Below are 13,426 nucleotides of genomic sequence, written 5' to 3' on the forward strand. Positions count from 1 at the left end.
AACAAAAATAACATCCTATAGAAACAGAGATAAGCCTTTTCGAAAAAACTTCATTCAAGGTGATTCTTTGGGTCACTGCAATGATATAGATGAGTTATTTAGCATATTCGGCGCTGAACTTGATTCTAAAGAGTGACGGTTATTCATCGATTTTTCTAAAAGAAGCCTCAAAGCTATATTACTGAACAATGGGAGAAAACTAGCCTCTGTTCTATTGACTCACTCAACGACAATGGATGAAAATTATGTGAATATGGAATATTTACTTAATCAAATTAATTACGAGACATATAAATTTACGGATTTGAAAGTTGTCACAATCGTTTTGGGCCAACAGACTGGTTTTACAAAATTCCCATGTTTTTCATATGAATGAAATAACAGAGTTCGTGATGATCATTACAGGAAAAAGAACTGGCCCGCAAGAAATAACTTTGTTATAGGGCAAAAGTATATTATAAAATATAAAATAGTTAATCCGACTAACATAATACTCCTTCCTCTTCATATAAAAATATGGCTTAATCAAACAGCTAGTGAAGGCTTTGAAGAATACAAAATAGTACAGCCTTTCAGTATATCCTTGTAAGGTTTCCAAAGTCATCGGAAGCAAAAATTAAGGAAGAAATTTTCGATAGATATCAAGGAAATTAATTAAAGATTTAGAATTTCGAAAGAAAATACTGGTGGATGAACAACAAATTTGGCAAACTTTATCGATGTTTGCACAACATTTGTAGGTAACAAGCGAGATCCAAATTATACCTAAGTAGTTAGGAACTTGGTCGTCAACTACAAAGCTGTTGGATGCCTGATGAGTCTAAAGCTCCACTATTTAAATTCTTATTTAAACAAATTTACAGAGAATTTTGGAGATTATAGCGAAGAGCGAGGGGAAAGATTTCACCAAGATATTAAAGAGGTGGAAAGGGGTTACCAAGGGTTTTGGGGTGTCAATATGATATTAGATTACTGCTGATATCTGAAAAGAGATACTTCAGTTAAATATAAAAGAAAAACACAGAAAAGAATATTCCATGAAACACGTAGACCGAAGAAAAAAGCGCGCTTTTATTAGAAAGTGATATATTTATAATCAGATATTTTTCTGTTTTTCTCAAATTAACCTGCAAACAACTTTTAAAAGTTCAATGATCCCAAATTGTGATTCACAAACATTGAAAAAGTTACGAACCTTCTAATACGATTGAAAATATTGCCAGTATAGGGCTTATTTTTTGCCAAAAGAAACAACCAGATTCCTCCTATTAGCCTACCTACTGAACATCGAATAGCCAGGCCTCGAAGAGGGACTGCTGGATCCTTCCTAAGGAGTCCAATCCAACAGTCTTGGATGAAATGCCTATAAATTCTTAAAATCTTACTTCTGTAAGCTTGCAAACCAGTGACCAAAAGTAAGTTGCAATGAATTTTAATTGTATAAATTTTGAAATTGCTCTTATGTAGATTACTTTTGTCATTGTTGCTGAGATTATAGGACTAGAAGGTTAAAGAAATTCGAATTAAGAGTCTGAGGTTACAGCTGCGTAGGTTACGAGACTCGAAAAATAATGTAAGTAGGGCACAGTGGTTTGAGCTTACAGCGTGGCAAAATTGAGTGCTCGAGAGTTAAAAAAATTTGGATTAAGAGAATGGAGATGTGATAGCACCGCAGATTAAAAGGCTGAATATTTACAGAAATTGGGGCGTAAGAGATCGGAGTTACTAGATGCCAGGTTTAAGGAAATTGGAGTGTGGGTGGTTGGGGGACTGAAGAAATTGGTGGGACTGAAGAAATTGGGGTTAAGAAGGTCGGAACTACATCGTAGAAAGGTTACGTGCTTGAAGGTTAAGAAAACTGAAAGTAGAGCTGAACTTATATATGCAAATGTTTCAGAACTTGAAGGTTAAGGAAATTAGAATTTAAGGATATAAGGTTATATTTATTTTTTGGAAAATGAAATAATTGACCCTGAAATAACCTTGACCATAAATTGTTGGGATCAAATGTATACCACGTTTACACTCAGGATACAAAAATATATGATTGTACGTGATTGAAGCACATATACAAGTATTTGTTTTATGCAAAATGAACGATACGACCTCTAAATGACTTTGAATCTGACGTGATAGAGGTTAACAGACCTCGGATTCGTATTCAGCGTGTCGAAATACATAAGTATTATATGGCCCGGTCAAATAATCCTGAACTTTTTTTATTTTGTAAATCTGTGTAATATGACGTGGCAACGACTTCATAGTGGAAGTAACATTTTTTTGTACAAACAATACATTTGTTGATTAAGTTTGAACACGTTTAGATTGCGAACTAACCACCGATAACTGGGAGGTTGTTCATAGTTGGACAACAGATTGTTTGGAATCATCTAGTCTGAGTGAATCAAATCTATCCTGTCTCTCCTGGATGAAATGAATGTGATGGACGTGAATAGCTTCAGTGAATTGCCATCTTACCTAATTGTTATAGTCATGAAGATTTTCCTAATTTGTTCACCACAATTCTAAAATAAAAAAACAAAGTAATAATAATAATAAAAATTATTATTATTACTATAATAATAAATTTGTATAATATAATAATAATCATTATTATTACTATAATTAGTTTCAATTTTTAAAAAATTTGATTTTTGAGGTCTGAAAATCTAGGCATTTATTGTTTGTTTTTCAAACTAATATAAATGTAGCGTAACATGATGTTTTAATATACCTTTAGAGATAACTTTTACGATCTAAATTAATTAGATCCTTTATTTAAGATTTACAATTCGGGAACCATATATCTTGCGGTATATGCATAAGAATATCAAGTTTTTATTTTATTTTATGTCAAAACTATCATCGATTGTTTCAACATTTATTACTTACATGAATGGCTTCCAATAACCGATCTAGGCGCTGAGAACATTCATCTATACGTTTTTTGATCGGCCCATAATGTGTATTAATGTATTTCAATTTTATTTCCTCTTCATTAGGAATATTACCTCGTTCACATGCAGATACAAATTCATTTCGTAAATCAATTGTCTCTGATTGTAAATCAAATTCGATTTTATCTTGGTCTGTTTTTAAAATATCTACCTATAAAAATAATAAATCATAAAATTACTGATTCGTGACGTTAGAAATTTATGTGAAATATTCATAAACATTTTTTCAGATGACTTATTAATGCTAATGTTCTCATATTTAAAAAAAATTCTAATAAGTACAGTACCTAATATTAATTTTTGACGAATAATCAATATTTTTTGCTTAGTCTTCCAATAGGAATATTTTGATCAATATTTGTTGTATTTAAAAAATAAAAAGAGCTTTAGACACGTTAATATAAATACAAAGTTACTGATGTAACAGATAGACGCGTTATTGTCGCGCTTTTGCTACTAATTTTTTAAGGGGGATAAGAGAGGCATTCTCGTTCTCAGCAATCGAAGAGGAAAGACAGGAAATAAGTTCACAAATAATTATACACACCATTTATCAAATGTCAAATCTTATTTCTAACCATTAACAAACAGCGAACAAACTCAAACAGAACTCTTACCGCTAAGAAAAAACAGAAACAAACGCATATTAATACAGTAATTATAATCTGAACAAGATTAGGTGCAAACTACCCGCAGATGAACGCTTTGGCAGCCCACTACCTGTCGCCTGTACTTAACCTATCGAGCCGCTGTTCGGAACAAAAAGAAATCCCATGTAACCGGCAAGTGAACGCCTGACTATCAAACGTTACTGCACTTAATATACCGCGATTACAAGCCTGCCATGGTGAGACAAATTAGAGAGAAAGGAAACGAAAACATAACTTTGTCTTCTTCCGGATGATTGGCGTGGTGAAGTAAGCGACCAAGTGAAACTGCGTTAGGTGACACCCCTTTCTCTTCAATCAGCAGGCGTCTAAATCGCGTACCTTGTAACAAAGGGCAGCCTCCCTTGTAATACGCGGGCAGCTGTGCGAAAACTCTTACGAGGGCGGTCCAATAAGTACTTAGCCTCACCGCCCGATGGCGCCACTCTCGCAAAAGAAACATTCTATCACGTAGTACAACCTTTTCGATGGTTACTGTCAAGATTTTAGCCGGATCGGAGTTGTAATTTATTTTTGAGAGCGTGTGAAAGCAAATGTGTCCGTTGATTTTTGAAAAATGAAAAAAGAGCAGTATCGGTCGGTGATTCGATTCTTGTTTTTGGAAAGGAAATCGCGCAGCGAAATTAAAAAGCGCTTGGATGCTGTGTACGGTGACTCTTCTCCTACGATTGCGACCATCAAAAATTGGTTTAACAAGTTTCAACGTGGTCGCACGTCGATTTTTGAAGAGCCACGTCCAGGTGCTCCGAAAACGGCTACCACGGAGGATAACGTGATAAAAATTCACGATCTCGTATTGGTAGATCGACGATTGAAGGTGCGTGAGATAGCTAAGATCGTAAGCATCTCAAAAGACCGCGTGGGTCATGTCCTGCATGAAAATTTGGGCATGAGAAAGCTGTCGGCGCGATGGGTGCCGCGTTTGCTCACTCCGGACAACAAGCGCAACCGTGAGACAACTTCAGAGCAATGTCTGACGCTGTTTAAGCGCAATACGAAGGAGTTTCTGCGTCGTTTCGTGACAGTCGACGAAACATGGATCCATTGGTGTACACCAGAGACCAAGGAACAGTCTAAACAGTGGACTTTACCCGGCGAAAGTGCTCCGATGAAGGCGAAGACTGTCCCAACTCATCGGCCGGAAAGGTGATGGCCACCGTTTTCTGGGATTCACAAGGTGTAATCTACATCGACTACCTGGAGAGGGGCAAAACGGTCACAGGGCTGTACTATGCCGAATTATTGGGCCGATTCGACGTCGAATTGCAGAAAAAACGGCCCCATTTGGCGAAGAAAAAAGTGCTCTTCCACCATGACAACGCACCGGCTCACACCTCCGCCGTCACCATGGCCAAATTGGTCGAATTAGGCTGTGAACTGCTGCCCCATCCACCGTATTCTCCAGATTTAGCCCCGTGCGACTTTTTTTTGTTTCCAAACTTGAAAAAGTCACTCGCCGGGCAGAAATTTGAGTCGAATGAGGAGGTAATCGCTGCCACGGAAGCCTACTTTTCAGACCTCGAGGAAACGGATTTTTCAGACGGGTTAAAGAAGTTGAAACATCGCTGGGCCAAGTGTATCGAACTAAAAGGAGACTATGTTGAAAAATAAAACGCCACTTTTCCAAAATTTTCGTTGTTCTTTTGTAGGCTAAGTACTTATCGGACCACCCTCGTATATGCGGTCACTGTCCTTATTGGCTTTTTTCTGCCTCTCGCAGCGAGGGTTCAACATTCAATGTCAAATATCGACCGACTCGCGGTCATTTACCCTCTCGCAACAGCCTACTGAGACGCTCCTGCAAGGGTGGATGAGAAGGAAATGTACGACTAATTGCTAGCCGCTGCCTTCTCGCCTTCTGGGCTCGCGCTCTCCTTCGTCCTCACTTGACCTACAATTTTTACGCAACGCTTATTGGTCGTACGTCGCACACCTGCTTAGACATGCTTAATGCATGCATTCTCTCTCTCTTTTTCGTTGGCTATTTCCCATTCTTTCTCACTCTCAATATTGAAGTCCCTTGAATCTCTTCGGCCGCTCCTCGGCAATCATCAACGCTGAAATAAAAGGCCATTTTAGATACATTTCTAATATGCATCCAACGCTAACAAAAGGGTCGCTTGTCGACGCTTGTCGACAAAAGGGGAAAGAGGAAAACAGACGAAAAGCAAGCATACTGCTTACTCCGTCACATTGGGAAAACTTCATACGTAATATTAGTTTAGGGTACTGTTGGAAAATTAAATATTGATATAATAGAAAGCTTTCAAAATAAAATACTATGATTCATCACTGATGCATCATTGTTTGTCACAAACGAATACATAAGGAAAGATGTCAATTTAACGACCATTAGATAAGAAATCGAAGCACTTAATAGAAAATATATTAATAGAATATCATGACACCCAAACTGGCTAGAAATGAAGTTAATGCACACAATACCAATAGTTTCAAGATTCAAAAAATATGTAATAGCGCTATACACAATTGAATAAACAGAGTATTAAAGTACAATTACAGATTAATAATGAAGTATCTTTATGTATATTATATAAAATTCAATTTTTCTAACCAATTGATGAAATTGTATTTATAACATTTACTTATCCATGCAGAGATTGTAAATTATATTGAAAATAAAAATAAATAAAAGTATTTAACATGAAAAATGTTTGAAATTGGCAAAGCTCTCTTTTTGACTGAATTAATATATTTTAAATTGTTCAAATTATTGACCCCTTTGATAATCTGAAAATGTTATTCATTTTTTATTAATATTTATTTGATCATTCGCAGTTTTTCTAATAATGAAGTTAGAAAAACATTGGATAGCAAATTATCAAAGATGCTATGTATAACTGTTTTTCTTAATGAACTGCATATGCATATATGCAAATTTCTCAATACGAGGTCTGTTCAAAAAGTATCGCGAATTTTGTATGTTTTCAAAAATTATTTATTTTATCTCCATCAAAGTAATCCTCCTCGGATATAATGCACTTGTGCCAACGTTTTTTCTAATCCTCGAAGCACTTAAAAAAATCATTTTTTGTGATCTTGTTCAGCTCCTCTTTCGATGCCATCTTTATCTCCTCAATCGTGGCTTAGCTCCATCCTTTTATGGGCCTCTTCAGTTTTGGGAACAGAAAAAAGTTTTTGATCTTCCACAAATCCGGACGTTTCTGGCGGATTGCTTCGCGCAAAACACGCATAAGTTACAGGTAATATTCCTTATTGACCGTACTACCTTGTGGCGAGAACTCATGATACACCACGCCTCTATAATCGAAGAAAACTATGAGCAACAACTTCACGTTCGACAGTACTTTACGCGCTTTTTTCAGTCTTGGCTCATGCGGCAGCTTCCATTGGGATGATTGAGCTTTGGATTCTACATCATAACCGTAAACCCATGATTCATCACCGGTTATGATCCTCTGTTTTTTTTCGTCGAAATTGAGCAGTTTTGGTAAGAATTTCGCGGCAACCCTACTCATGCCCAAATCAATGGTTAAAATCGAAGGGCATGAGCCAATCGATATGTTTAAATCCTCAGAAACTTCTCTAAGGATCATTCGACGATTGGCCAATACTATTTTCTTCACTTTATCAATGTTTTTGTCTGTTGTTGACGTGCCCGAGTGTCCTGCACGTTGTTCATCGTTCACATCTTCTCGGCCCTCTGAGAACATTTTTTACCACCGATAAACGTTGCTTTGGTCCAAGGTAACTTCACGATATGCTACAGTCAACATTTGGAATATGTCCGCACATTTTATTTTGTTTTTCACACAAAATTTGATACAGATTCTTTGATCCATTTTTTAGAATAGGCAAAAATCGAAGACGAGCCAAAACACATCCAAGCAAAACAGCTGTTAAAAATTAACTAAACATTCAAAATGGCCGACCTTATCAGCATAAGTAAGGGACATGAGTACCAACATAACGCTACAAAAAAATCGAAAATCAAATTTACGTAGCCCGCGGAAATTCAAAATTCGCGATACTTTTTGAACAGACCTCGTATGTTATGTCAATCGTTTAATATTTTTGTAATAATATATATTTTGCAAAAATATATTTATTGAATTCACAATATTGACATTATAACAATTTAATTAGTTTTATCATATGATACATAATATAACCTATTAACATTTATAAAAATACCTAAACTCGAATACTAAAAATTAATTAAATCGTCAATCACGGACATATGAGTAAGAAATTGATTTTTTTTGCATGTGATTCTACTTACAATTTTCATAAATCATTTGATGGTAGAACGGAACTTGATCTATGAGAAAAGTATTACGAAGGAAATGTTTCATGTTGTAATGGATAAAAGATACATAACTACGAATAACTGGCAAGAAACTAGATGAGAGTTCTGTTTGACAACTTAGGCTTATAGGTAGACCAAATGGTAATGGTAGTTTTCTACTTTGCTCAGATATTCACTAGTCACGGCTTTTATCTGTCCAGCAGAAATAGTATACAAACTTCAACCGGAATCGTGTGCTGATATGGAAAGTATTATGCTGCGCATATGTTTTTCCACTTGTTTTTGGTTCTGTTTATGGTTATTCATTCTGGTTTATAGACAGGAGATATTTTAAAGTGACAATCGTAACATCATATCCCAAGTTTTTAAACAGAGATTAAAAATGTTTGACAAAACTACCTTCATTCTTAGTCGATACACTAAGTTAATTTGCAAATTTCTGTTAACGCTCCAACAGTAAAGGGTCTCGATAACCTTATCACTAAAGATAAGGTTTAATATCCGTACAATTCTTTGGGTTTCAACAAAGTGTATGGAAACTAAGTCTTTATAGAAACTGTTGTCATTCTGAAAGCACCGTGTGAGATTTTTCTATGATCCGTAAACACTATCTGCAAAAGACCAGAATAATACTGACAAAAATACAGAAAAATTTTCTAGACTTCTGTTAATAATTTTCAAAGTTACGAGGGAAAGAAGATTGACAATGCTACTTTTTTTCTGAAAAGAGTACAAGTCTCAGGAGTTGAGCTACTGAGTGATCTGTAAGGAAAGGATATAGGCAAGGGTATTCACTAATTGAGTGAAACGCATCTTAGGAAAAGAGCTGAATTTATTTTACTTTTATCAACGTTCGCATGATTGGCAAGGCTGATAGCAAAGACCAAGCTGAAACGATAAGCGTATCTATATATTGGCTGAAGCACCTATTTTACACTGGATTTACTACTCCCTTAATACTATTTTCCGCCAAACCGTGTATGGAAATTGATTGAAAAGTTTTTGCATGATAAATCTCATCTAAGGTCGTAAAAAATTATAAAATAATTCTTCAATCAGAGATAAAATGCAGTATAAAGTTATAAACAAAGTTAAAGTAATTCATGAATTAAGGGGTAACATCATTCTAGTAACCAAGAAAAAGCCTAATTTTGATAATTTATTCTGGGAGTGTGAAAGCAAGTTCTTTATAATTTTTTTATGTAAAATGGTGACATTACAGAAAATATGCAAAAAAAAAGTTTTTTTGAAGGTGTTCCATGAACGAATCAATTCCGCGAAAACTGTAAGAACACCAATAAAAACAAAAATATTTTAAAGCTATGTACTATTATCTAGAGAAATTACGTAGGATTTTTTCTTTATATATCAATTTTCATAGAACTTATGTACTGACACGGTAGTCGATTCAATTAATCGATCCGTTAGCGATTCTATTACTCGCGTGTTAGTTCGAACGATTAAGGGAGAGAGAGGACGCTCGAGAGTTTGAAAGTAGGCAGTTAAGACTCAACTGTTTTCGCGAGAATACCGCCAAATTGTTTTGCACTATGTTTCGCTGTGTCAACCAAAGTTTTTTGGGGCTATTTTATACGTGCGTGAGTGCAACAGCATTATACCGGCAGCAGGAAGCAGCGTTGCAGCAGCAGCAGCAATAAAAGCAACAGCAGATTTGAAGCGAGGCAGCGCAGCTGATCTATTTGAGGAGCACCGTTAATTCTACAATAATTACGGCTGATCAGCGTGATTGTACGGCAGGGTAGGTGCACCTCCCTTTATTGTTGCGCGACAAAATACGTTCGAAAGTATTTTGTCAATCGCGATCTTGAATATTTTGTATTCGCACCGAGCGTTAGATTTCGCGGCAATTTTCGAATTCTCTCTCTCTCTCTCTTTCTCTCAGAGAATATTAATAATTAATTGTGAAACCTATTCACGTGCATTAGTCTTTCGGCCCATAAAAGACTGTAGTTTTTATTGATGAAACTTTGTTAATTTTATTCGCCGTTTATGTCGTTTCGTTTCCTAGTAGCTTCATTGATCTATAAAGGCTTAGGTTTTAATCCGATTTCATCTAGGGGATTAGGCAGATTAGGCATAAAGTCAGTCACACCTAAGATAGATCAATTGTCACAAGTCAAGTGACTCAAGGTGAGTTCAACTCGGTTGGAAAGAAGACACTTAAGCGAAATCATCAGACCTAAAGGCGAATATACGTATAACTATACGTGTTTAACGGAGCGGCGGTTAGTTCTGCATCGTGGGAGTTTTTGCTTAAATAAATTTCTCATTCTTGCTAGATAGTCCATTACAGTACTTCCCAACAAAACGTATGAACTTTAGGCCAAAAAAAGAGTAGTTAATTGTTTATCAAAAAAGAATTTTTAACAAGTTATAAAACGGCCACATATTTCGTTAAACGTGCTTTTTTTTAAGTTTTATATTATTCATGTAATGGTGTTAAAAAAAAAGAAAAAATGCGTTTGTCGAGTTTGAAAAAATCCATATCGACATAAACGAGTTTAAACTTTTAAAAGCATTTAAATCCTTGACATTTTTGTATACCTCTAATCTGACTCTCTTAATATAGGCGAACGTTGTAGAGTTCAATATTTCATGTCGTGGTGATATATATTTACCATTAATTTACATTCTTACAGTTCACAGCGAGATTATTGATCTTATTCGAAGATTATAATTTTTCTTACATTATCGATTTATATCACCTTTATACAGGGTATCTCATTTAAAAAAAACACCCAGAAATTTTCGATAGTTGGCGTTGTACAAAAAAGTGGTTCAAACAAAAGTTATTCAGGATGATTAGGGCCATTTTTTTATTAAAGTAGTTTTGACCTTGAGATTGATTTTCAGGGCCATTTGAAGGTCAAAGTAATTCTAGAAATTGAAACCCCTATTTTTGATCCTGGATTCGGAGAGAGCGGAAAATTCTACGTTCAAATAAGGTATTATATTCTAGGTTCGGTTGACCCCCTAAAGTCATGTAGGGGTTTTTATTATTTTTTTTTATCTAGCGAATAATCGGACAAGGGTGCGATGTAACAAAAAATATTTCAGACAACAGTTATTCAGTTTTGAGGTAGTCATGTTGTATTTGTCATGGTATTTTGAAGGTCATATCAAGATCAAATTCCAAAAAGACATCCAAAATTGTTTTTTATTTCGATTTTTTATGGCTTTTGTACGGAAAATGTTTTAAAAGATTTGGGATCAACAATCTTAATCATTTTCATATTAAAACGTCATTCAAATGTCAAAGTAGTTTTTTAGAATATCTGATCTTGAACAATTAACCCAAAAAACATTGAACGACATGTACAACAAAACTGTCAAATAAAAGTTGTACGTAATTGCAATGGTTAAATAACAGTGACCATACTTCTTCTCTCCGGTTTGTTGGTTCCAAAAGAAAATTCTTTTTTCGCATAAAGTAAGTTATAACTTTTTTGGTTATGATTGTATCGAAGTTCTTAGATTGGTGTAAAGCGTGCTTCTCTTTATTTTGAAAATAATATCTCTTTGAATATTGAAAATTTTTTTCGTTTAAGTAGAATGTCTAAAAATCTGAGAAATTTATGTATTGCCAGCCTTCATTAGAATAGTCATATTACAGCATATTTTATGGGAAATTAAAATCAAAGAATTATTTTTCTTTTTGGGGTGATTCCGGACAAGCTTACAAAGTTTCAGCTAAATCGGCAAATAACAGTTTTTCTCAGGATAGTTTACGTGTAACTTTCTTAGTATCTAGCGATTCTAAGGAATCAAATATGTCAGATTATTAGAGAAACGACATCGTTCATATACTCTTGTCTCTTAGGAGAAAGATATTGACCACGAATACGCAGAAATCGTTATTGCATCATGATATAGGACAGCGATGATTCCATGAATTTTCGTCGTTTTGGCAATGGTTGATTTGGATCATTATATCTTTTTGCATACCATTCAAAGGCGTAGTGGAATCTTGAGATCAATAGTCAGTAAAATTTTGCGTTTTTACAGATTTCATCCGTATCACATAACGTTGACTCAAGCTTTAATGCCAGATGATTTCCGCCGGAGACTAAACTTTTGCAATTGGGCACAAACAAAAATTTGTGAAAATCTTGAATTTTTCAAATATGTAATGTTTCTGAATGAGGCAACATTCCATGGTAACGAGCAACTCAATCACTATAACAATCATGATTGGTCTATCGAGAACCCTCATTGGGTACGTCATGTTGATAATTAGCATAGATAGAGCCTCATAGTTTGGTGCGGTGTAACAAAAATATGATATGATAATCTTAGAAGCCATTATTTTTTCGATGAGAATATTAATGGTGCTATACACCTTTAATTTCTACAGAATGAATTACCATAATTATTCGAAAATGTTACTTTTTCTCTGTTTTAAAAAATTTTCTCTAAAACAGTAAGGATTGGGTTGGATACCATCGTGCAATCGATTCTATATATAATACAGGCGTTTATTTCTACTTGTGAAATATTCTATATCTGTACAAGACAGTTCTTGTAATGTGATCGGTTGATTTAGCAAGTTTCTTAATGTCTGTTCCATCATGTGCCACACGTGTTCGATTGAATTGAAATTTGGACTCTGTGGAGAATGGCCAAGAATTAAGATTCTGTTGCTACTCAAAAACTCTCACGATGCACCAACAGTGTGAGGTTGTACATTGCATTTAATACAAATTTTGGACCTATCTGACGAAGCACAGGTATGACTTGTGGTTTAAAAACATCGTTTATTTAGTGTACTGCTGTCACACTCAGTGATGGCAGAACATCTAAATCCGTGCGATAATGAATAAAAATTCCAATCCAAACCATTACTGATGGGCCTTAATATGCTTTCAATGAGGTAATACGTACTCTGTTATTCCTGTGACCTCTACGAGTGTACTCAGTGTGAAAAAAAAATTTTGTTTTGTCAAAATCTTATATCTCAAGAATAAAAGAAGATGCAAAATTAATTCAACGGTTTTTGTAGATAATAAAATGTTGAACTTAGGATAAATATCTTTGTTAGATTGAAAGATGATTTTGACCTTCAAAAAGATCTCCAAAAATTTATATTTTTTAAATTTATTTTGTTTTCTTTCTTTTTGAACAGAATAATCAAAGTTTTATAGAGTTTTGAAAATGTATTCTCAAAGTTTTTCGCCCAAGGAACAAATTTCCATGGTTAAAGAATTTTTTTAACCCTGTGACGAGAGCAACCGCTGAGTTTGTTCTCGTCGGAATTTTCCCAAGGTCTCCTCTCTCTCGGCAAGGCACGGTGACCAGCGTTAAGCGTATTTAAGAATGCGTCTAATGTATGGTCTCTGTTTCAGCTAACGGAGATTGCAGAGCGGGGCCGAGCAGGCCCGAAGTGGCTACACTGGCGACAGAGATGTTAGAGATAGAGAGAGAGAGAAATAGTCGGGGGCGTGCGTGCCCTACGCAAGATCAGGCAGGTGCGCGTTTAGAACCAATTAGCG

The 13,426-nt window shown here is 35.2% G+C and overlaps 1 protein-coding gene across 5 annotated transcripts in view; it reads right to left on the reverse strand.

Moving 5' to 3' along the window:
- LOC131663161 (apoptosis-linked gene 2-interacting protein X 1) overlaps positions 1–13,426 on the reverse strand; it is a 1,103,979-nt gene that overhangs the window by 291,796 nt on the left and 798,757 nt on the right. For all 5 annotated transcript variants that reach the window (XM_058933370.1, XM_058933362.1, XM_058933344.1 and 2 more), the window contains one exon: positions 2,893–3,108. In XM_058933370.1, the coding sequence (XP_058789353.1) occupies positions 2,893–3,108 (216 nt within the window). The remainder of the gene's footprint in view (positions 1–2,892; positions 3,109–13,426) is intronic.

This window comes from Phymastichus coffea, unplaced genomic scaffold, assembly GCF_024137745.1.
Source record: "Phymastichus coffea isolate CEN01 unplaced genomic scaffold, Cenicafe_Pcof_1.1 PCOF00002, whole genome shotgun sequence".
NCBI classification, from domain to species: Eukaryota; Metazoa; Arthropoda; class Insecta; order Hymenoptera; family Eulophidae; genus Phymastichus; species Phymastichus coffea.